This window comes from Wallemia ichthyophaga, assembly GCF_000400465.1.
Source record: "Wallemia ichthyophaga EXF-994 unplaced genomic scaffold scaffold9, whole genome shotgun sequence".
NCBI lineage: Eukaryota > Fungi > Basidiomycota > Wallemiomycetes > Wallemiales > Wallemiaceae > Wallemia > Wallemia ichthyophaga.
In genome coordinates this window covers 142,898-166,253 of record NW_008806282.1, presented here as the reverse complement: position 1 = coordinate 166,253, position 23,356 = coordinate 142,898, and the positions used below count along the sequence as shown (strand labels likewise).

At 48.6% G+C, this 23,356-nt stretch overlaps 12 protein-coding genes across 12 annotated transcripts; 6 read left to right on the top strand and 6 right to left on the bottom strand.

Moving 5' to 3' along the window:
- Positions 1-389: 389 nt before the first annotated feature.
- J056_004726 (GTPase-activating protein BEM2) lies at positions 390-7,284 on the top strand (the record flags this gene model as incomplete). Its single annotated transcript, XM_009269916.1, has 7 exons — positions 390-1,443; positions 1,486-2,935; positions 2,980-4,129; positions 4,175-6,410; positions 6,458-6,893; positions 6,939-7,098; positions 7,147-7,284. The coding sequence occupies 7 exons, from the start codon at positions 390-392 to the stop codon at positions 7,282-7,284; spliced, it is 6,624 nt and encodes a 2,207-aa protein (XP_009268191.1).
- Positions 7,285-7,672: 388 nt separating this feature from the next.
- On the top strand, positions 7,673-9,566 carry J056_004725 (Pyruvate decarboxylase; the record flags this gene model as incomplete). The annotated part of the gene is made up of 2 exons (XM_009269915.1): positions 7,673-8,660; positions 8,710-9,566. The coding sequence occupies 2 exons, from the start codon at positions 7,673-7,675 to the stop codon at positions 9,564-9,566; spliced, it is 1,845 nt and encodes a 614-aa protein (XP_009268190.1).
- A 39-nt stretch (positions 9,567-9,605) lies between these two features.
- Positions 9,606-10,798, bottom strand: J056_004724 (uncharacterized protein; the record flags this gene model as incomplete). Its single annotated transcript, XM_009269914.1, has 4 exons — positions 9,606-10,105; positions 10,159-10,281; positions 10,328-10,615; positions 10,666-10,798. 4 exons carry the CDS (start codon positions 10,796-10,798, stop codon positions 9,606-9,608), a joined length of 1,044 nt encoding a protein of 347 aa, XP_009268189.1.
- Positions 10,799-11,023: 225 nt separating this feature from the next.
- Positions 11,024-13,781, top strand: J056_004723 (Glucosidase 2 subunit alpha; the record flags this gene model as incomplete). The annotated part of the gene is made up of 4 exons (XM_009269913.1): positions 11,024-12,264; positions 12,322-12,379; positions 12,432-13,163; positions 13,215-13,781. The coding sequence occupies 4 exons, from the start codon at positions 11,024-11,026 to the stop codon at positions 13,779-13,781; spliced, it is 2,598 nt and encodes an 865-aa protein (XP_009268188.1).
- Positions 13,782-13,876: 95 nt separating this feature from the next.
- J056_004722 (uncharacterized protein) lies at positions 13,877-14,638 on the top strand (the record flags this gene model as incomplete). The annotated part of the gene is made up of 1 exon (XM_009269912.1): positions 13,877-14,638. One exon carries the CDS (start codon positions 13,877-13,879, stop codon positions 14,636-14,638), a length of 762 nt encoding a protein of 253 aa, XP_009268187.1.
- Positions 14,639-14,787: 149 nt separating this feature from the next.
- J056_004721 (uncharacterized protein) lies at positions 14,788-16,246 on the bottom strand (the record flags this gene model as incomplete). The annotated part of the gene is made up of 3 exons (XM_009269911.1): positions 14,788-15,732; positions 15,786-16,182; positions 16,233-16,246. The coding sequence occupies 3 exons, from the start codon at positions 16,244-16,246 to the stop codon at positions 14,788-14,790; spliced, it is 1,356 nt and encodes a 451-aa protein (XP_009268186.1).
- Positions 16,247-16,460: 214 nt separating this feature from the next.
- Positions 16,461-16,818, bottom strand: J056_004720 (Histone H4; the record flags this gene model as incomplete). Its single annotated transcript, XM_009269910.1, has 2 exons — positions 16,461-16,688; positions 16,735-16,818. 2 exons carry the CDS (start codon positions 16,816-16,818, stop codon positions 16,461-16,463), a joined length of 312 nt encoding a protein of 103 aa, XP_009268185.1.
- Positions 16,819-17,182: 364 nt separating this feature from the next.
- J056_004719 (Histone H3) lies at positions 17,183-17,599 on the top strand (the record flags this gene model as incomplete). Its single annotated transcript, XM_009269909.1, has 1 exon — positions 17,183-17,599. The coding sequence occupies one exon, from the start codon at positions 17,183-17,185 to the stop codon at positions 17,597-17,599; it is 417 nt and encodes a 138-aa protein (XP_009268184.1).
- Positions 17,600-17,681: 82 nt separating this feature from the next.
- Positions 17,682-19,620, bottom strand: J056_004718 (Dihydroxyacetone kinase 1; the record flags this gene model as incomplete). The annotated part of the gene is made up of 2 exons (XM_009269908.1): positions 17,682-19,375; positions 19,425-19,620. 2 exons carry the CDS (start codon positions 19,618-19,620, stop codon positions 17,682-17,684), a joined length of 1,890 nt encoding a protein of 629 aa, XP_009268183.1.
- Positions 19,621-19,810: 190 nt separating this feature from the next.
- J056_004717 (uncharacterized protein) lies at positions 19,811-20,641 on the bottom strand (the record flags this gene model as incomplete). Its single annotated transcript, XM_009269907.1, has 1 exon — positions 19,811-20,641. One exon carries the CDS (start codon positions 20,639-20,641, stop codon positions 19,811-19,813), a length of 831 nt encoding a protein of 276 aa, XP_009268182.1.
- Positions 20,642-20,742: 101 nt separating this feature from the next.
- On the bottom strand, positions 20,743-22,525 carry J056_004716 (uncharacterized protein; the record flags this gene model as incomplete). The annotated part of the gene is made up of 2 exons (XM_009269906.1): positions 20,743-22,325; positions 22,378-22,525. The coding sequence occupies 2 exons, from the start codon at positions 22,523-22,525 to the stop codon at positions 20,743-20,745; spliced, it is 1,731 nt and encodes a 576-aa protein (XP_009268181.1).
- A 245-nt stretch (positions 22,526-22,770) lies between these two features.
- On the top strand, positions 22,771-23,337 carry J056_004715 (uncharacterized protein; the record flags this gene model as incomplete). Its single annotated transcript, XM_009269905.1, has 1 exon — positions 22,771-23,337. The coding sequence occupies one exon, from the start codon at positions 22,771-22,773 to the stop codon at positions 23,335-23,337; it is 567 nt and encodes a 188-aa protein (XP_009268180.1).
- Between the last annotated feature and the right edge of the window lie 19 nt (positions 23,338-23,356).

Below are 23,356 nucleotides of genomic sequence, written 5' to 3'. Positions count from 1 at the left end.
TGAAGATGACGTACTCGTCTTATCGCAAGCTCCGTAATTTTGCAATTTACTCAAATTACTCAATTCTTCGCCGAGGTTGAAAGGAGGCACACTGAGATCTGATAAAGATCGCGTGCCAAAATTTGCAAAAAAATGTATCGGAGTGGGTGTATTTTAGAATATAATCCATGGAAACGCTCTAGATCATCGATCGCAGCTGTCGTACTTGCCGTAAATCGTCACCGCTGTCACACATACCAGAAACATAAATTGAAAGGTAAAACTGTGGATAATATAGGGAATACAGCAAAATACGCTGTTCCACGACTCACAAGTGTAAGTTTATTTATTTTCGAGCAGAAATGGACGTGAGCACGTCCATTCGACGCGACTCGTTGTGCCCCACGACGATGAGACGATTCAAAAAGGATGACGAGTCAAGGCCAAACTTTGTAAACTACTTGAAGAGATTGCAGCCGTCGAATAGCAAAAAATCTTTGCAGCAATCCAATTCACTTCATTTCAACCAGCCATACACGAGCACAGAACAAAAGCACTCAAAGTCAGTCGATGACTTGGGCAGCTTCAACGACCAGATACACGTTCAGCCCAGGAAAGATCCCGCTGAATCATCTCTCCGTACGCGCAAGATATCTCTCCCGATGGCTGTCTACCCGATTGAAGAGCAAGCCCAGCAGTCCCAGCAGTCCCAGCAGCAGCAAGCATCTCTCATGACCCCTGACTTCAATCAGAGACCGCAGAGGAAATCTTCACTTGCTGCTCATTCTATTCTCTTTGGCAATCCAACTCCACTCGCTTCCATAGCCCAATCTTCTTCCTCCAGCCTTGAGTCTCCAAAGGGGGGCTCACCCACACCAGAGCATGAAGCGCTCCTCACTCCCACTTCTTCCCACCCAACGCTTCACCCCACAGCTAAAGCCCGGTCTGATGACGAAACTAACACAGCTGTCTCACCTACGAACACTTCAAATCACGTTTTTGATCTGGATGTCGGCCGTGATGACCCGCCTTCTCCAACCCCGGGTCGTGATCACGATTTCTGGTCTCAAGAACAGCGCACCGATAAAAGGTCTTCGCAGATCACTCTTAGGTCCGGCTTCCTCCAAAGAAAGATTGATTACATGCCCTCACGAAAAACACAAGGCGAACTCTCTCGTAACTGGAAACCCTTCAAAGTCACATTAAGGAACAACAAGCTATTTTTATACAAGATACCTTCGTCCGAGAAGGCTAACGCCATTAAGGACTTTTTTCCTCAGAGACTTATACCTAGTGCTCCTATCCAGCAGCAGAACCCTGTTCAAAGATCACGCGCGTATTACGGTAAAGATAAGCATCCCGGTCTCGTCATTAATGAGAGCGCGTCTGACGAAAGAGTTATCGGTGGTAGTCCGGGTGCAATTGTTCATGAAATGATCTTCGCTACACAGTCTTCTAATAATGGTGAGTTCTTAATGTCTCCATTTCAATCCTAACATACCTCAGATCAACAATATGAATACGTCGAGAGCGTCATTTTCAACTACTCTGCGGTACTCGAAAAGCACTTTACACCAACAAGGTTCTTCAGTGAAGTCCAGAAGTGTTCAAATACCGCGTTGCAAGAAGCTCCAAACGCAGAATACATTCAGCATGTCATCCTACCTTTCATCATAAGATATCTCGTCGCAATTCAGCGTTTGCAGCTCGATGACCAAGGAAAGAGAATACTCATTAATCTTGTCGAAGCCATAAAGCCTAGGCCATCGACGCAGGAACACGAAGATTTAGTCAAAACAATTCATGCAAACCTCTTCAATCCTCGTGATATACCTTCTCCCTTCGCACCTGAAGACTACCAAAGTAAGCTACGGAGTGATTCTTCGTCGCCGCAGGTCCTGCGATCAGAAGTTTCGAAGCACCTTGCAAATGCTGGTTTGACACCAGCTCTATTTCTGGTGTTAGAGCCGCGGGAGATTGGTCGTCAAGTACACTCCTATCACGTTGAACGCATAAACGGACTTGGTGAATACCTTGACAAGCACGATGGTGAGGATTTGAGGGTCAGACAAGAAATGTTTTTGAGAATTTGTCAGCAAGCTGATGATGCCAATCCGTTATTGCTCTTGTCATTTTCTCCCGCCAAGCCTCATTTCCTGACTAGATTGATATTGCACCATGTTCTTATTCTATCAAGACAACCACTTAATTTAGAGGGAATTAGCTCACTTGGTCAGTTGAGATCTCTAGTCGCTGCTACGACGTCTTCGCCCACCGCTTTGCGTGCAACTTTGATCGTGCATTGGATCAGAGTCGGTATGTCACTTGAGCGACTTGGCGATGCTGCAGGATGGGCTGCTGTTGCGTTGGGTCTTTGCTCCCGCGCTGTATCACGACTTTCAAGGACATGGAAGCGCATTGGTCGTGATGAACGTAACACGGTGTCAAGATGGGCAGCAACGCTGGCTGATTTGGGAGTTGTTGATGAGGCTGAAATTACCACTGAAGCAAAGGTCAAACCGGCGACATCAATTCCAAACTACACAATACCACCCAAGAGTAAAGTTAGACCAGCAGCAAATTCTTCAATTCACGTCACCTCAGCTGCTATACCATACCTTGGAACACTACTGGATGACGTGAAGCCGACGCTAGATGCTCACAGCACCGATGAGATTCAGCTTGCTCCATTATACAGATCGCGTAGGAGACTTTATGAAGCGTTTGCGTTGTTCGAAGAGTCTTACTTGGGTCAGAATGTCAAAATAGATTTGAATCATAAGAGTAGTCGTGACACAGTTGGTACTGCGACTAATGATGATGATGATAATCATACTGTTGGTGGACGTGAGGAGGACGATGACAAAGTTTTGACATCTAGATGTGCAGCTTTGTTGGTCGAGTTTGGTGCGCTGTGGCAGTATTTGTCTTTAATACCGATACCACAACTGCCTCAGTGAGTTGAATCTGCTCAATTTATAAACTCTAATCAATTCATAGAATATCTCTCTATATTGGCAACTCTCTCAGTTGTGAAAGTAGATTGCTGAACGCACCTGCTGAGCGCAAGACTCACAAGACAGAAGATTCCATTGCAAGCGCGTCTCCAGCCCTTGCAACCGACTACAAACCACCTACTCAACTACTCGTACATCCACTTACGCCCCTGACATTCCCACCAACGTTGTCATATGTTACCTTCAGTGATGCAGAGAGCATTGCGGCAGAAGCTAACGAGAAACTTTATGCTCAACCTTCCAAACCGAAAATGTCGAGACTTGACAGCACGGATTCAACAAAGTCAGCGCAAACAACTCTCCCAACACCTACACCACAAGCTCGTCAACTTGTGCGCACGCATTCACTTCAGCTGCGCAGAAGGAGTTTCGATATGGATCTCAAACGCAAGCCTTCACGCCGCGCTATCAAAAACGAAGACGGACAATCGCCAGTTCTAGCTATAGAAAAGGCAGCCAAGAATATACACGAGCCTCAGAACCGTCGTCTGGCATTTCAAAGGACGATGAAGGAGATGGCAGCTGGTGGCGCAGAGACGTTATTTAACTTGTGTGATGGAGAATTGGTGATCAAAGCCCTCCCTAATGAGTCATTTTTTGTCAAGCGTTTCAGTGTGTCTCATAGACTGTCGGTCGCTACATCGGCAAGTGGTCAAACTAAACTCGACAGTCCGGTGTTACCTTCATCTGCTAGAGTGGGTGAGGAGGGATCCAGACCCACTTCTTTGATAGAGTCACGGGCTACTTCGCGACATGCTAGCGTGTCTAACTTCTGCACCACCACCGGTACGACTGGTGCATTGGGTCGTGCTGCATCCGTGAGGCGCCAAAGTCTCATCGGTACGCCTTCGCAGCGGTACTCCAACTACAGTAACTTCAGCAGCAATCACTCGAATGAAGCGTATTTGAGAGTGCATGTCAAGAGTGGAAACCTGGATAGGCTGATCGACGTGCTTATTCTAGGCATTGATCATTTAGGTGTACAAAGAACTTCTGCTGACGATATGGGCGGTGGTCTGGAGGTGTCTTCCGCTGGTAAAGGGAAGATCAAGTTTGCTATGGACTTGACTGAGTACGCCGATGTGTTCTTCGCTACTTTCAGAAGTATCTGTCTTCCGTTAAAACTCTTTGAGGTGCGTTGTTACAATATTCAAGTAAAGCCTTCTAACACCCGTCAGACGCTTCAAAAGCGCTTTGAATGTGCTCCAAACGTCTCGCCGGAATTATCACTGGTCGCTTCAGAGGTTCACTTCCCAACCTGGAAGTCTGAACGAATACCAGTCGATGAAATCGAGTGGGAGCAAGTAACAAGAGTGCGTGTTGGTGTTATTGATGCGCTGAGATTCTGGTTAGAATTCGGTGGTGGTCTGCAAGATGCTCTCGATGAGCAAGCTTTGTTTTCTGGGCTCTACACCTTCTTGAAAGGTGCACAAACATTGACTCAAGAACGCCACGTCAGCGAAGATCAGCTGTCATCGCTGCAAACTACACAGCGCGCAATGCAGTCTTTGTATGACTTCTTTGTCAGACAGGCTCTTAGGCCTGATTTATTATCTAACAATGAAGGTCCCTCCGAGTCGCTAAACAGTGACATCAAGCCAGAAGGAGTTCTGGAAGGTGACCAATCATCTGAGCCAGCTCCAGAAGACAAGGCAGTTCCGGAGAGTAAAACTAGAGATATCCTTGAAGCTGCCACTGTTGTTGAGAATATGGACAACAGTTCAGCTGAGGAGATTGTTGAAGCCTTGGACCAGATTGGCTCTGCTATACTCCGAAACATTTCTGAGCAGGATTTAGTCGCAACAGCCGAATTGTTTGAAACTCAGGTGAATGAGAATGATGGATGGTTTGCAAGCAAATCGCAAGACATCAACCACAATCCATCTCAGGAGAATTTGCCAATACAGGATATTTACACGTACATATCTATCGTTAAAGGAGAAGGAGATGTCAGTATCGCTAGGAGATTGCCAGCCAGCGTTAGAGCTGCTCACAAGGCTACTATGATAGTGAGAAAATGGGCAACAAACATGATCTCGCAAGTTGGTTTAGGATTGGAAGCACGATCAAAGAGGATAGAGATAATGTTGGATGCTATTACCATTTGCAGATCTAGGATGACTTGCTTGAATGGCGAGGATATTTCTATGCGTACTGGTGGGACATTGAGTTCAAGCATGGCGAGTATTGTACCGTCTGCGAATGACGTTTCCGGCTCTACTATTAAGTCTATGGTCGAGGGTGCGCTAGTGGCTGCTTTGGTGACGCCTGAATCCAGAAGCCATGTCGGTACATGGACTAAGGTGGCTGACAATAGGAATGCAGATATCCAGTCGCTGCAGACGTTCATCAAGTCGCCAGATGTCAGTGAAAGCGATAGGAGAAAAAGCGTATCAAGCCTACGTGAGCGTGAGCGGCCTTGCGCTGTCGATCTCGGCTGGATCTGGGAGCGTATGCTCGAAGTAATACTGGACGTAAGGGATGATGAGAATCTTATCGGACAATTCGTTTCCTTCGATAAGCGGAGGTATCTCTTCAATTTCAGTTGCAACGCCCCGCAACTCGGTCAACAGAACGTACTGTCTAGCGAGGATGAAGGATCTATTTCATTCCTTCTGCAACTAATGGACAAGCAGTCGAATGAACTGATACCTCGTCTACAGACAAAGGATTCTGAGCATTCTATCCATAAACATGTGCATGAGGACGCTAGTCGAGAAGTTATCGAGGCACAGACCAAGGATTTCAATGTCGAGCATACTTATGCTTTCGCCGGTGTAGTGAAGCTGCAACAAGAGAAGGAGAAAAGAGATGCAACAATTATCGAACGCATGAGGCGTGAAAAACGAGATGACTTGGCTGTTCTCGAGAAACGTGAAACAGAGATACAGAAAGCTGCCTCTATGTCGTTTTTATCCAGGCACAGTCGAACAACATCATCGACGTCTACTGCCAGTGTTGGTAGTACAAATACTGCCAAGAAATCAAGACAAGGAAAGCGCATGACGGCGTTACTCAGACCATTTAGACCTCTGTCAATTGCATTCGGCTCCTCTCAGCACACACCATCAGAGACACCTAGAAAGAGACTGTCTGAGTTGGATTTCGAACCCTCAAACAAACCTGCACTAGTCGTTACGTTGCATGCTGCCAGAGTGTCTGAATTTGTCAACAATGCTCGCAGTTACACTTTCCAAATCGTGTCTGAGGATGGAGCTAACTACCTTTTCCAAGCTACGTCTGCATCTGATGTCAAGGAGTGGATTGATGTTGTTTCAAGAGCGAGTCAGTCGTCAGCCGCAAAGCGTCTCACTTACATTGCTCCGAATGCAACTTCGGCTAGCGATTTGCAAGCGCAAACTCAACAGCAAACTCAAGCCCCAGCTGTGTCCGGAAAGAGGGAGCCACAGGCAGGTGAGTATAAGTTACCAACGCACCACGCCCATCTAACATAAAAGCAGTCTTTGGTGTTGATTTATCTGAAGTTGTGAGACGAGAGCATGGCGACGAAGGTATCGAAAATGGGGATATTCCGATCCTTATTGACAAGTGTTTGAATGAGATTGAAAAGAGAGGTTTGCTCGAAACGGGCATTTACAGATTAAGTGGAGCTATTAGCTCGATTACAAACCTCAAGGACGCATTCGACAGCGATGCTTCGGCGATCAACTTGAGTGAAGGGGACGCAAGAGATGTACACTCAGTCACTGGTATCCTTAAGCTTTATCTTCGTGAATTGCCCGAACCAGTCGTACCATATGCAATGTACCCCAGCTTTATCCAAGCAGTGCTGATTGAGGAGTACGAAGAGCGGCTATATGCCATTCGCGAGCTTGTTTGGAATTTGCCAAGAACACATTTCACACTGCTGAGAAGACTTGCAGAGCATCTGGAGAAGTGAGTGAGATATTTGAATCGTTTTACAAACTAACCATCACTCAGAGTCACTGACTTCGAGGATCAGAACCAGATGTTTGCACACAATCTCGCGATTGTTTTCGGTCCAAACATACTCAAACCGCCAGCTGGACCTGGCAACTTTATGGCTAGCATGAGCAACATTGGACATGTGTCGAATTTGGTTAAGATATTTATTCTGCAGGTGAGTAAATGATTGAATGTATTGAGCGCATCTCACAATCACCACCAGTGCCATTGGCTTTTCTATGCGGCTGATGAAGCTGATGCTGACAATAACGAAAACAACAACACAACCGAACAATCTCAACCTACTCATAAGGAAAATGATGATACCGTTATCGTTGAAGAGGATGAAGATGCAGCTTAGCGATATCACAATTTCTAGCCTTTATTTGCTACCCTGATTCTACCCTACTCCCATTTATAATATGTTTTAAGATACACGCTTGTAGTTATTTTTCTATAATTCAACGGGCTTTGGCTTTTTTCGTTCACGAGTTAAAATGTCGGTTATCGGACACATGTGTCTCGGGTGCCGTAATGATGCAATATATAAATAACGGAATTAAACAAGCATGTCTAAGAATCAATATTCAGTCGATAAAAACAAATTACTGTGATTCTTGAATTTGGATTCAAAGCACCTTTCTGGATGTTCTATCAAATTGACGTCATCGTCAGTGGATCAAATCATTCGTTCCCACCGCCGGGATTGTTCGCTGTTATAAACGATCACTTACAAACACACACGTACAATGGCAGCTGTAGACATAACACCTCAGGTCGATAGACCTTCTAACACATGCACGATTGCTGAATATCTTGTCACCCGTATTGACCAACTCGGTGGCGGTGGGCAGCAACCAATTTTTGGTGTTCCAGGTGACTTCAACTTGGGACTTCTTGATTACTTTGAAGAGCACCCACGCCTTAACTGGATTGGAAACACAAATGAACTCAATGCTGCATATGCTAGTGATGCATATGCGAGAACGTGTAAGAATATGGCCACACTCATTACGACGCAGGGTGTCGGTGAGCTTAGCGCAATCAACGGCGTTGCTGGGAGTATGGCTGAGCGACTTCCGATCTTCCACATTGTCGGCGTGGCGGCAACATCTGTAATGAAGAGCAGCAAGGTGCTCCATCATACGCTTGCATCTACCGATTCCTCGTACTCGGCTTTCGCAAACACAGCACGTGAAATTACGTCAGCCCAAGCTCTTCTTAGTTCGAGCGAGGGCGCTGGCGGGGAAATAGACAGACTTATCGTTCACGCTATCTCCAATTGCAAACCTGTTTACCTCACTCTTCCAAGCGATCTCGTCAAGTCTCAGATTCCTGCTGCACCACTCAAAACTCCTTTGCCAAGCGCTCATGAAATCAGAGGTCTTGTTGAAGCTCACTCCTCCGTTTTCGCTGACGAGTCGGAGAAGCAAAAGGCATACGATGCTGTTGTAGAGGAGATTGTTAAGCTGTTCAAAGAATCTAAGAACCCTGCCGTTGTTGTCGACGCTTGTGCTCTCAGGTACGGAGTGGAGGCGCAAGCACAGGCTCTGGTCGAAAAGGGCAACATGATATTTTTTGACACCCCTATGGGTAAGGGTGCGATTGATGAATCCCACTCACATTTCGGTGGTACTTACATTGGGGCTCTTTCGAACCCGGTCGAGACTAAAGAGCTCGCTGAAGCTAGTGATCTTGTGATCAACGTTGGTGCACTCTCATCAGACTTTAACACTGGTTGGTTGGGTAATCATTATGTTACATTGTGATTCTTACAGAAATACAGGTAGTTGGAGTGGGAATTTGAAGGAGAAGAAGTCGATAGAGCTACACTCAGACCAGACTGTAATTGGTTATGCTAGATACCCAGGTGTTCCTATGAGAGTAGTCATTCCAAAGCTGGCTGAAGCACTACGCAAGATAGCCAAGCCAGACCCAACCAAGTCTGAGAAGTTTATCGCTGCTAAGAAAGCCCGTGAAGTGAAGAATGTCAAAATTCTTGAAGAAAGCAAGGGTAATCTCAACTCACCAATCACACATGACTGGTTTTGGCCAAGATTTGGAGATTTCTTCAACACTGGAGATGTCATTCTCACAGAAACTGGTACAAGTTCGTTTGGTATACTTGATGTTACTTTGCCAGACAAAGCTACAGCTATTTCGCAAGTGCTTTGGGGCTCGATTGGATACTCACTACCAGGGACATTAGGTGCTGCTATCGCAGCTCGCGACCAAGGAAGGCGCACGGTGCTGTTTATCGGTGATGGTAGTCTCCAACTCACAATTCAAGAGTTAGCGACAATTATAAGGCTTGGACTTAAGCCAATATTGGTGGTCTTATCCAACGATGGCTATGAAATTGAGCGCAAAATACACGGGGAAACTGCAGCATACAATGAAATTGCTCACATTGATCATCAAATGCTGTTGAAGACCTTCTCGCCACCAGCTGGTTCGAAGCAAAAACAAGCTGAGCATAAAAGCATCCAAGTCAAGACTAGGGCTGAGTTGGATGAGGTTTTGAATGACAAGAACTTTGCAAATGCATCCAAACTCACTTTATTAGAAGTTGTGATGCCTCGCGGTGACTGTCCGCTTGCTCTCACCAAACAGGCTGAGATGAGTGCCAAGATTAATGGTTAGAAGATGCTAGTAAATGATGAATTATGCATATTACATTGTTTACTTTACAACCTTCACAGAAGGTCTGTTGGGGAGGTACATGGACAAGTGTTTCAGTACTACCTGATCAATCTGCTCTTTGTCGATGATATCGGTATGGATTCTATGCCTAAATGCGAATGAAACACCTTTTATGCAAATCGACCAAAGTTGGTTGAATTCGGGATGTGATTGGCTGAGATTGTAGTTTGCAAATGTTGCTAGCATCTGATTTTTGAAGGATGATTTGTTATTGGCTTGGGTTTGATTGTTGGATGGTGTGCCGAAGACGGTAGAGTCCTTAGATGCATCTGTGTCTGAGTCTGTTATGGCGTCTACTGCAGCTGGTATGAGAGAGCTTCTCTTTCGTTTGCTTTCTGGAGGCTTCATTGCTTTGTCTGAAGATCGCCGGGAAGACTCAGACGATGGCCTTGAGGGGAATAGTCTCGAGAGCTCACTACTCGACTTGCGCATGTTAAGCCTGTCGAGTGGAGCCAGCTTTGGCTGGGCAGGTACATTGGCTGGTGTGTGTATGGTTAGTGGCAGAATTGAGTGGAAGAGTGAGCAGACACACTTCTCGGCAGAGGATCGTCTGGCCTTGCGACATTCGCACTCTCTCTCACTTTCTTCTTCCGCCTGCCCAAGTTGAGAGATTGAGTTGCGTTATCGCGGAAGATAATGAATTCATTAGACGGATCTGAAGGGGAGTGAGAGTAGTGACGCGTGTATTCCCAAAGACGAACCTGGCTCATCTGCTACGTCATCCAACGATACGATGACGGCGTGTAGATGCGTCGAAGACGAAGCACCGAAGACGCGTTCTAACCACCTTTTTGAAGGAATTGCGCGTGGATCTACCCACACTGTGATGTAAGTATTTTCTATAATCCACTTGTCTAAATTCAAATTGAGCCTGTCGCATACACGCAATGGTCTATGTCGCGTCATTTCCAAAGCCAAAGTGAGATCGTCGATGGAGCTGTGGATGTTGGGGGAGGGAAGTGGGTAAGTATTTGTAGTAAAGCAGAAGCCTGTGGGGGTTATTGGACATGCTCCAGGCAGCGTGGGCGCACTAACACACCTTCAAGTGGCCAGCCCTGGAATGACAGACAGCCACGCCAAATCAAACGCGCTAGAGTGGCTGTAGGTGTATTGGACGTCGGATGCTGTGTTTTTGCCGTTCTCGGCGTCGTTGCCGCGGTGGTTGCCGCCATGGAGGTATCTACTCAACCACGATGAGGTGGTCAATCGTCTTTCTCACTTTAGTGCTTTTCCTTCACACCGTCGCACCCGTCAAGCAGCACGATTTCAAGCAATGTCATCAATCTTCATTCTGCCGCAGATTGCGAAATGGTGGAGATGAGAACACACAGTCAGCGTATGTGTTGCAGTCCCCGGCTACTCGTCTACAGCCAGAGTTAGCCACATTCGCTTGGAGTATGAAGAATCTTCTCGCCCCGCCGCATGTCAACTTTGGGTTGCAGGTGGACATACTAGCAAATGGCTTGCCCAGGCTAAGGATCGATGAGATTGGCGGGATCTATCAGCGCTACAATCAGACAGCTTCGTATGTTCTCATCGCTGAACCAGATCTGATGGCGTCATCCGCCATCGACGTCAAATCCACTCGCGATACAGACGTGCTCTGTTTCCGTACCTCCACTCACCAGCAACTTGAATTTACCGTGCAGCACAACCCCCTCAGACTCACTCTCCGGAACACAGCAACGGGTGAGACACTCGTCGACATAAACGCAAATGATTTGCTGCACATGGAGCACTACAGACGACGCAGCGACACCGACGATACCAGAGTAGAGGGAATGTGGGAGGAAACTTTCAACCACAAACCCGACTCCAAGCCTAAAGGACCACAGGCATTCTCGCTCGACATTGACTTCCCGTCGCATGCGCATATATACGGCATACCGGAGCACGCAGCACCGCTCGCACTTCCACCTACAGACGGCACATCACCACGGCGCACGCCATATGTCGACAACTCACCGCCGTACACGGAGCCATATCGGCTGTACAACCTTGATGTGTTTGAGTACGAAGCCAGCTCCCCGATGGCACTGTATGGATCTGTGCCGCTGATGCACGCCCATTCATCGCGCTCCTCTCTCGCTGTCTTCCTCCTCTCGGCGAGTGAGATGTGGATCGATGTGAAACATCCCTCGAATCACTCCACTTCGACCCAGTGGATGGGCGAGAGTGGAATTATTGATCTCTTTTTGATACCAGGTCCGTCGGTCGAGGATGTGTTCGCTCAGTACGCTTCTCTCACAGGTGTAGTACAGCTGCCGCAGCAGTTCGCCCTTGGACATCACCAGTGCAGATGGAACTACTTCACGTCGAAGGATATGCTGGGCGTTGTTGATGGATTCGATTCCATTGATGCGCCTGTAGACGTTCTCTGGCTTGATATAGAGTACGCTGAAGGCCACAAGTATTTCCTGTGGGATAAGAGGAAGTTCCCTGATCCTGTCGATATGATTGAGAGCATCGCAGCGACTGGGCGCAAGACGGTGAATATTATCGATCCTCATCTAAGCCGCGATGAGAATTTTTACGTTTACCAAGAAGCCAGTGATAGAGGGCTGCTGGTCAAGCGCCCCGATGGACAGTCTGAGTATGAAGGGTGGTGCTGGGCAGGTGCGTCTTCGTGGGTAGATATGTGGGTGCTATTCATTCGCACATCCCCACTCACTTACTCACATGTTCACGACAACAGGCTCAACCCCGCAGCCTGGGACTGGTGGATTTCTCTATTCAGCTTCGAAAAGTGGAAGGTGAGCGAAAGTATGCATCGCATGACGTTCAACACTCAAACACACGACACAGGACTCAACGCGCAATCTGTTTACTTGGGTGGATATGAACGAGCCCACTGTATTCAATGGGCCTGAAATCACCATGCCAAAAGATGTACTATTCCACGGCAACGTCGAGCACCGCGACATACACAACATGAACGGGCTCCTCTTCACCAATCTTACCGCGCAGGGGTTAGAAAAAAGAGGGGAAGTCAACGAGCGAAGCTTCGTACTCTCTCGGTCATTTTTCGCCGGTAGCCAGCGTTTCGGTGCGGTGTGGACGGGGGATAACCTCGGCACGTGGGAGCATCTACGCAGCGCGACACCAATGAATCTCGCCAACAGTATTTCCGGAATAATGTTGACGGGTGCGGATGTTGGAGGGTTTTTCGGCGACCCCTCTGCGCAATATCTCGTGCGATGGTACCAGACTGGAGCATTCCATCCCTTTTTCCGAGCGCATGCGCACATTGACACGAAACGACGCGAGCCACACACACTGAGCGAGCCATATCGGAGTATTGTGCGCGATGTGCTCCGTCTGCGCTACACCCTTCTCCCGTTGTGGTACACGGCATTCAGGTCGAGCACGCGCAACGGGATGCCGGTGATACGGCCACAGTTCTTGGTACATCCGGGCGATGAAGCGGGGTATGACATCGATGATCAGTTCTACGTCGGTGCTGCGGCTGAGTTGCTCGTGAAGCCTGTCGTGCAAGAGGATGCGCAGAGCGTGGGTGTATATTTGGGTGGCGATGAGGTGAGTTTGTTGTGTTCGGTGTGTTAAGCTTGTTACTGACGCTGATCTCAGCCTTACTATGACTACTTTACCCACCAAATCAGCTTCGCGAAGGAACACATTCATCGCACTCTCAATATACCCACTCAATTAGATACCCTCCCGCTGTTTATTAGGGGCGGGAGTATTATACCTACACGGGAACGCGCTAGACGGTCGGCTAGTCTGATGGTTCGCGATCCACTCACCCTCACTATAGCCCTCGATCACTATGGCGAAGCTCAAGGTAGGGTGTATCTGGATGACGGGCATTCTTTCGACTACACCCGTGATGCTTTCATCGATAGAAATTTCACCTTCAGTAGCATCAGTAGCGATGTCAGAGGAGGATGGGCGTTGAGAAGCACGCAATTAGAGCCAGGCATGTCGTTTACGGAGGGCGAGGAGATTGAGATTGAAAGGATTCAGGTGCTTGGGTTGAAGGAGAAGCCAGAAGAGGTCATCACGAGTGGACAATTACTGCAGTTCACCTGGAAAGAGGGAGTGGCGGCTTCGGGTGGTGAGGAAGGCAGGGCTAGTTTGTTGACGATCAAGAAGCCGCTTGTGAGAGTGCGCGATGATTTCGAGATAGTTGGATGAATGTACAAACAGCTGAAAAATTGAGATATGCCAATTTTCATTTCTTTTATCTATGTCTATAATGAGATCACCGACCACAACCCATCCACCGAAAAATGCTCGTCGAGAAGAAGCCATGGAAGAAGAAATACAAGAACCAGGAGACGATATTCTTTATAGTGAATCCATTCCCGCCACTGGAGCAGGACAATCATCCAGGCGATCGCAAATTGTGGGCAGAGAATGAATTGTGCGACTGGCTAAGTAAATTTCTGCACACGGATTCAATAAGCTGTATAAAATTCCCTGAATGGGGTCCACTCAATGTGATACTCGTCTACGTGCTAATGGACAGTCCCGAAGCGATTGAAAAGTACGAAGGTGTCCACCAATGGCAGAACTTGCTAGCGCGCGCAGACCAAAGTGAAGAACTTGCAAAGCTAGCGCGTAAATGTGATAAACGGATGTACTCGCTCGTCTACGCTCATTTCGATAGTAAGGAGTTCAAAAAGGAAATCAATCGCTTGGAACATTCTGTCAAGTGGATCAGCGTAGGTACACAAAATATCACTAAACATCTCAAATTTCATCTTAGAGGCGCTTCCAATTTGCGTGATCCACGTCGTCGTAATCAGAAATTGGAATATCCACTGCCTGAAATACCCAGCAAGCTTGATAAAAAATCTATACAGGTTGGTAGCAACTATTTCAATGTGTGGTGGGTTTATAATCACGTCAAGGTTGAATTGATCGACGATGAGGATGATCCGACTAGCAGGAAGCGTAAGGCGGACGAGATTGGCGATATCAAGGAGGAGGGTGATGAGGATGATCATGGGGGTGTACACGACAAACTCAAGTTGCTTAAAGAGGATTGAGAGTGAGAGTGAACATATTTATATTTCTAAGATGCATACTACACTACTTATACAAAACTCATAACGTATATTATCCGGATATCGAGTCTTCATTGAACCTTCATTGAGTCTTGATTTTGTCCAACACTATCACTGACTAGTACTCATAATCACCACTCATCAGCTCTTCGCCGTCGAAACCTCTCCGACCACTTAAACCAGCTCCTTTCACCTCTTTCCGACTTGAGAGCCTCAGTGTCCTCATCCGTCGTTGAGAGTTGAGAATGTTGAGGAATAGGGTTTATTGAGGACATGGCGAATTCACCTGGACCCCATCTCCTCTCATGTTGTTCTTGCTTCTTTTTGTATTCTTTTGCTTGTATTCTTGCAGCTGCGTTGTGTGCGCGTTTGAGACTATTATACACATAACTAACGAGATAGCTGGGCGAGAATCTGAAGAGGAAGGTATCTGAGGAAGTTTCAGGTGAGTCTGACGAGGAAGTTTGAGGGGTGTTATGAATATTGTTTGTGTTATTGTGACTACTCCGCCATCTACGTTTGACGGCTTGATTCTCACCATTATCAGTGAACATGGATTCAACTTGAGATTCGACTGTGCGATTCTTGTTACGTCGTTTGAGTTTCTGCTTCTTGGTTTTACGTGCGCGTCTATCTTCGACCTCACCAATGCCCATACCGGCGCCAACCCACCACCAGAAACCGAGCCAGGACTGCCACATAACGATAGCCCATTCAACCGACTGTAACCAAGGAACTTCATCTTCTTTGACGATGAGAAAGTTTACAGCTGTACCAAGAACAGCCAAGGCTATAGCAAAAACACCAAAGGCAGCAGTGCCACCGTCAGTCCTCCAAGCACGGCGACGATTGATAACGCCACCCCAGATAATCAAAGCGGCAGTGAAGAGAAGGGTGAGTGTAGAGTTGCAAACATTCTTAATTGACTCTGCGGTCTTGATAGTGGAGTCAGAGCTGCTGAGGTCGCAGAAGGTGAGAGCAGCGCCAACGACGGCTAAAGGGCCAAGAATAGTGAATATTAGCAGCTGCTCGAGATCTGAAGGGAAGAGGAGAGTGAGGAATTGTATGTGGGTGAGCTGTGAGGGGTGAGACATTAGTGATCTCAGTGCTAAAAATAGAAACCACCCACATTGACAAGTGCTGAGACTATAGCTAACATCGCTAGCCACGCGCCAGTCTTCCAAACATCCCATTCAATGTAAGGTATGTCAATAGCCGTGTATTCAAACATATAAGGCCAAATTGAGGAAATGTCGTAAAGCTTGATAGAGGCCAGGGCCAATTCAGCGGAAACCTTTGTAAGGAGACTGAGGACAGCCAGCGTTTGTAAAAGAAAGTTGAGCTTTGATAGTGGAAAGTGGTATTGCGCTGTGAAAGAGAGGTGTGAGAGCAGAACGGTGCATAGAGTGAGTACGATTCCGATAACGAGCATTTGAGACGGCAGCGAGTATGCGAATGGTGGCTGATAAATCAAGTACGGGTTATCTGAATCTTGTAGCTGTAGCAGCTCGACTTCTTCTGCTCGTCTGGATAGAGGTGTGTGAGTGGGTTACAATTCCCTTGAAACGCAACTCACCGCATAAATCCCATCACATATCCAATTCCACGCTTATCCGTGTTATCTTGCTTATCGATGATGACAGTTGCGGTTCACGTGATGTGAGCATTTCAATCACAAACTAAGGCGGGGATTTACGTTTATACATATTCAGGTTAGGTACCCTTAAGAATATTCAAAGTGGTATGAAATTAGTGTACAATTGATATTACAATAGCTGAGGGGGAGGGTGGCTCAAGCGGCCAATTATTGACCGAAACCGTAAAGGACTCTTCCTTGACGTTTGAGGGCGTAGACGACGTCGAGAGCGGTGACAGTCTTTCTCTTTGCGTGTTCGGTGTAGGTGACGGAGTCTCTGATGACGTTCTCCAAGAAAACCTTGAGGACACCGCGTGTTTCTTCGTAGATGAGACCAGAGATACGCTTCACACCACCACGACGAGCGAGACGACGGATAGCTGGCTTTGTGATACCCTAGAGGATTGTTAGATACGAAATCCCCAAAAACACTCATTCTCACTTGGATATTATCTCTGAGAATCTTACGGTGACGCTTAGCACCGCCTTTTCCTAAACCTTTGCCGCCTTTTCCTCTTCCTGACATTATACTAAGAGTTGTTGATGGATATTGCTCGAGATGCGCTGGCTATTTATCCATTTCGAGACGCGCTGCATCACATCAGCCGCGATCAGATCAGATTTAGTTCTTATATAAATCGCGTGATGCTGAGCTGCTTAGAGGGAATATAAAGAATATAAAAATACCAAAATAAAGCCAGAGCTTTATATATTCAGATTGTGAATTTTAATTGCTTCTCACACCGCACTACCACTGACGAACAATTTCGGATCATTTGGGTGAGCTTGCGCGTGATGAAAATGGAAATTGATTCAACATGAGCATATATTTAAACCGCGTAACGTATATATTCAACTTCAGTAACTTCAAACAACTCAACTCATCTACAATGGCCAGAACTAAGCAAACTGCCCGTAAGTCCACAGGTGGTAAGGCACCACGCAAGCAACTCGCCACCAAGGCAGCAAGAAAGACAGCCGCCCCGCAAGCAGCTGGTGGTGTGAAGAAGCCACATCGCTACCGTCCAGGTACCGTCGCCCTTAGAGAAATTCGTCGTTACCAAAAGTCGACCGAACTCCTCATTAGAAAACTCCCTTTCCAGAGATTAGTAAGGGAGATTGCGCAAGACTTCAAAACGGACTTGCGTTTTCAATCTTCCGCTGTTATGGCCCTGCAGGAAGCCAGTGAAGCGTACCTTGTCTCACTCTTCGAGGACACGAACCTTGCTGCCATTCACGCAAAGAGAGTTACAATTCAGCCAAAGGACATTCAACTTGCCCGTAGATTGCGCGGTGAGCGTGTGTAAGAGGTTTATATGGTGCGATGGCACCCTATTGTATTTTTAGACAGAAAGAAATTATCCATGGTATTCAAAGCATACAAGCACGTTAATTAAAACAACCTGCTATACCGCCAATGATAGCGCTCACACCCATAGCGCCAGGATCTGGAATATTGGGGGTTTTATTGTTGTGAGTGTTGTCCTTGTCATTAACGTCAGAGCCATCTGCATAATCAGTGCAATAAGCAGCTCGTCCAAGAGTAGCAACCATAAAAGCCGTCTCTTCAGCACCCTTCCTAGCGTGCTGAGCTGCGACGGCGATACCCAGCCCACTCTCGAGCGCGCTGGAGAAGGGGATGAGAGCATCCATGAGCGTCCTATCACCGACTTGAGCGGGAGTAAACAACCGCAGTTCGTCGAGGGCAGTTAGAGCAGCGGATGTGAGATGCACACTCCAGTCGACATCCACACTCGCATTCGCCTCACCCACGTCGTTTGCCCCGCTCAGCGCATTACTGAGTGCACCAAAATACAGCGCGAACAGCGCACCAGCCGTACCGCCCATACTTGATTCGACGAGGAGGGAGAGGGAGTAAAAGAGTGGGGCTGGATGTGTGAGCGGGAGCCTGTCTGCTGCGAGAGCTGCCTTGATGGCTGATGCACCGCCCGAGAATGTCGTACCGCAGTCGCCGTCGCCGACGAGCGTGTCCCAGTGCGTTAGATCGGGTTCAGCTGCGAGGACGGCGTCGCATGCGCTGTGTACTGCTTGAGCGATGAGTCTTGAGTGTGGTGTGAGTGTGGATGGTTGCGCTTCAAGGTTCACTTTGTCGTGTGTCTTGTTCTGCTCAGTCTTAGTCTCAACCTCAGCTCCGACATCATACCCATCCTCCACCCTCTCCTGCCTCTCTTCCTGCTCGATACTTGTATTTTTGCCCATACTCATAGCTGGCCATGCCGTCACGGCTGTGGGGTCGTACAGCAGATCAACCACGCTAACACCGCCGACACCGCCACACACGCTATCTGCGCGGGTGACGTTGAGGAGGGAGAGGGAGAAGCCGGGCATGTTGAGGCTGGTCATGAATGATCCTACGAGGGTATGAAGGGGGTGAATAGCGTGTTGTCTGGTGAGCACCTCACTAGCGACCCCCACCACACCATACAGCTCGACAAGCGAGAGGCCGCCCAGGTTATTAACGACGAGTATAACGTCGTCCTCATCACCAAAGGCTGTGTAAGGGGAGGAGAGGATTCTAAGGAGCATATCTTGAATGAGATGGGTGTGTGGAGAGTGTGAATTGTCAACCACCTTCTTAGCCCCAGGCTCGTTGTGGATACCGAGACCCAGTTCCACATATAAGGAGTTATCGGTGGACTCGTCCTGCGCCCTCTCTCGACCTGGAACATGGCAGTGTTGGGGCGACGCTCCTATAGTGGCGACATTCGCAGCTACCGCCTCGCTAATAAGCTGCACTGCCTCCACATCCAGCCCACGCTCGGCCGCCGCTCCAGCCACCTTGCAGACGAGAGGGTTTGCTGTGAGCCCCCTGCGCCCAACTTTGGCGATGGCTGTGGGGGAAAGTGAGACATCGTCTCCGACAGTGACTGTATGCACGACGCGACCATCGTAGCGCGCCTTCTGTGCAGCGCGGTTGAAGTTAAGCTTGTCGCCTGTGTATTGGTTGATAATGAGGAGGATGGCGTGGGTGGGTGGTGTGCGCTGTATGGCGTGGAGGATGTGCGTGGAAGAGGGGCTGGCGAATATGTGGCCAGAGACGCTGGCTTGGAGAATACCAGTGCCTGTGATTGCGTATGAGCTGAGTTCTGCCGGATGTACACTCTTACCCACCAACGAGCGATACATGCGCGGGTTCATGACCAGAGCCACCGCCTGCGATAACAGAAACACGCCTGTGCGGTGTGGGTGAATGTGTATCGTATACGACGCCCTGGGCCACGTCTACTGCGAGGGAAGGATTGAGGGTTGGCTGAGCATTGATGGCGCATTTGAGGAGCTCATTTGGATCGTTGAATATGTGCTTCATTGTAAAACTTAAACCGGCTGTTTTATTCCACTCGTTCTTTTATTTTCCCCATTATCCCGCGTCATCTGATGGTCGTCTCAGTCAACCCCGGCATTTCACTCGAGCGCCGGAGTTTAGGAGTTTTACAAATGGCGTCATTAGATAAGAATTTAGCATAAAAAAAAATCAAAATTATAATTCTACAAAATATTCATCCCTTACGTATGGCATCCATGAAAGCATTCTTGGCTACAGTGTCTGTGTTCTTAGCCTGCTTCTTGTTTTGCGATGGGAAATTAGCGGGTGCTTCAAGCCTCTGCTTACCCAGTCCCCTATCCTTCTCCTTATCAACCACTTTAGCGCCACTCTCTGCTTTCTGAGCTGCGAGAATTGCGTTGAATAGGCGCACGACACCTTTCTGTGCCACCTTCCTCAGTCTCTTTTCCTTGGCGGCGCCGGAGTCAACATGTGCGTTTACTGCGTTGTCTGCGTCTGCACCTCCTTCACCCCCCTTGATCACCGTTGACGGCACAGCCCAGCCACTAACAACATCGCGCACTCTGCCAATATCTTCCTTGTGTTTGGCCTCGTCACGCAACACTTTTTGCGCCTTCAATTGCATCCTGTGCTTCTTGAGTGATTTGTTGGCTTGCGGGAGAATTTCGAGGTTTTTCGCCGATGTGGCTGAGGTGTCTGCGAGGTTTGTGAGGGCACTAGCGAAAGTGTTTGCCTCTGTTTCGTTATTCTTGCGCTTGCGTTTCTTTGGTTTGAGCGTGGTGTATGATCCAGAGGAGGCGGACGACGCGGAGGCATCAGAGTCTGCGTCTACATCGCTGTCTAAATCACTCTCGCTGTCGCCCTCCACGTCACCCTCATCACTCTCCCCGTCTTCGCTGCTCGGCTCTTGTACCGCCTCCTTCTTCTTGAGGATGCTCTTGGGCTGTGTTTTAGGTGCTTTAGATGGTGGTTTAGAAGGTGCCATAGACTGATCACTCTTCGCTGTTTTCTTCGCTGTCTTCTTCGTTGCGGATGATGATGGCATTGCACAAACAGAGAAGGTGGTGGATTCTCGATCCCACTAAAACTTAGCCGACCAACCAAATCAAATCATTTCTATTCATTCATCTATACACCCAAATCACCCTACAAATACTCCTTCCTCACTCCTTCCACCTCTTTCTGCAAATCTTCCAGTTGGTGCCTGTGTCTATTCACGTGTTGTCTCACAACGGCATCTACGAAACGCGCATCTTTCATCATCCCAGCTCTGACTGTCTGTTTATAGTCCTCGCTTTCCGCCTCTATCAGCGCATAGCCCCTCTTCCAGCTACTTTCAAACATCCCAACCGAGGTAGTCCACTTGGTGAGCACATGCTTGACGCTCCACACGCCACCTAAAACAGCTAGACCAACTGCTGACTGAGTTGTGCACCACTCACCCATAGCGCCTGCATACCCCAGTGCACTTGTGGACAAAACACCCCCGTACGCGCGCACAAGCGCTGCCTGCATCCGCGCCGCTATACTGTCAGGCAAGCCACCTGGCTGTGTGAGAGTATTGAGTGTGCGCTGCGCTATACTGCGGCTGTCTGTGGAAGGTGCTGATGCAAGTGCAGACGCGTTTCTGCCCAAGTTGTTTTGGTGGATGGCTGTGTGCAGGTGCAGAGGCATATCCTTATCTTCATTTGTATCTAAACCCTCTATACCCTCTACACTCCGCTTACCCGCGCGCTCCAGCTGTTCATGTGCGAGGTGGTGAACGCGCGCATTAGTCTGGGCAACAGCGCCATCAAAGGCGGCATATTCGAGTGCGAGGGTGTCAGCGAAATGTTTGTTGAGTATCCCTTCCACAAACGCACCCAGGTCGTCTATGCGTATAGGGAGGAGAGCGACTGGGAAAGACCTGAGCATTGCGAGTGCCTTGTGCAACGAGACTGTATGATCGTGTTGAATGTGAGTAGACGACGGGAAATGTTGGAGGAGTTTGGCGCATTCCCCTTCTGTCTCCTCCACGCATACCTCACTCTCCCTCTCCATCGACGCTAGAACGTGCTCTTTCGTGCGCAGCACTCTGTCTGTCGCGCTGAGTGCCAGTTTGACTGCGTGCACAGCGTGCGCTTCTCGTTCTGCTACTCGCATATCACCCACTAACACTTGCTTCAACTTTCGTATGTTGGAGGAATCCGTCAGTCGCGTATACCCATTTACGTCCTTCGCTTCAAACGCATCAAGAGCACCGAGAGCACCTGTCGCATCTACTGCGAGCTCGTTGCGCCCGTTTATACTTATTGTTCGTGGCCGATCGCCGAACAAGCCGCGGAGATACGCACTTGCTGGCCCATTATCGATAATCAGGTCGTGCGACGCGACAGCTTCGTCGGTGAGTTGGGAGTGGTGTGCGTGTGCGTGTTTGGACCAACTCTCCCGATCGCCGTCACCGTCACTCCACTCAACCACATCCACTTTCTCCAGCGCCGGCAGAGGAATAAGGACATGCTCAGTGGTGGGTGTGCTTGGAGCGTGTTGGTGGCTGTGCTGTATAGTCCACACGCGCCCCTCGTTCCGCCGTCCGCCGAGGTGTCTTCGCTGCTGGAGAATGTCTGTAGCGGAGGTGTGGGGGGTGTTATTAGAGCTGCTGCTACTGCCACTACCACCACCAGCTTTACCGCCAGCCAATGGATCGCGGAGGAGAGCCTCAACGAGCTGTTTGGTGTGGCTGCCATAGACTATATTTTGTAAGATCGCGTCGGTGGACATCCCCGCAACTAACTCACTCACTCAGTAGACGTCGTTTGCTTTGTGTGCCCTGTGCGTCCTTGTCCTCCCCCTCCCGTAGAACTCGACCAATACGCGCCTTCCACGACCGCGGGACGGCGCGTAGGCTGTGTGCGGCATGCAGGGCCGCGCGCGCATGTTGTGTGCCCATCTTTTATCTGTTATCTGAATTTGTTATCCAGATGATGGATGTTCGGGAGATGAAGAGGTGGACGGGGAGATGAGGAGATGCAAGCAGACAACGCATTAAAATGCAGGCAAGTGCACCTTTGAAGTTTGGGCTCTCCTCCGCAATCACATTACGCTCTAATTTCCCGAATTGCTCCCGGACCGATCAGATAGCAATACACGTTGCACCAGCACCATCAGCACCGTAAACACACAAGCACATCCACAATGGACTTTGTAAATATGGCTAAACAAGGCTATGAGGCGTACGCAGGTAATAGCGGCGACTCAGGTAACACCTCTTCTGGGCAAGGATTCGATTTGAGGTCAGTCCTCGGCATGGCCAAGTCAGAGCACGGCGATGAGTCACAGCACTCGTACCTCGAGAAGGCAGTAGGCATGCTCAACGACAAGCAGGGCGAGATGAATGGCCATGTGGATGAGGAAGGCTCCGTGCAGGCACATAACAAGGTTTTTGAAGAGGGCGATACCAAGGGCGCCTCGCCTCAAGAGCACGGCACTGCTTACGCTATGAGCCTTTTCAAGAAACACTTTGCTGGTGGAGAAAACCAGACAAACGAGAAAGATAGCGATCTCCTCGGAAAAGTTATCGCCGAGGCTAAGAAATTGGCTGATGAACACTTTAGTCATGGTAGCAGCGACGACAAACAGTCTGCTGTTGACAGCGCTGCAATGACTTTCGGTAAACTCGTCATCAAGTCCAAGATGAGTGGTGGTACAATTGGAGGAAGTGACTCGGGTGGGCTGAGCAGCCTGGCTAGCAAATTCCTTTAGATGATTATCGATATCAAAT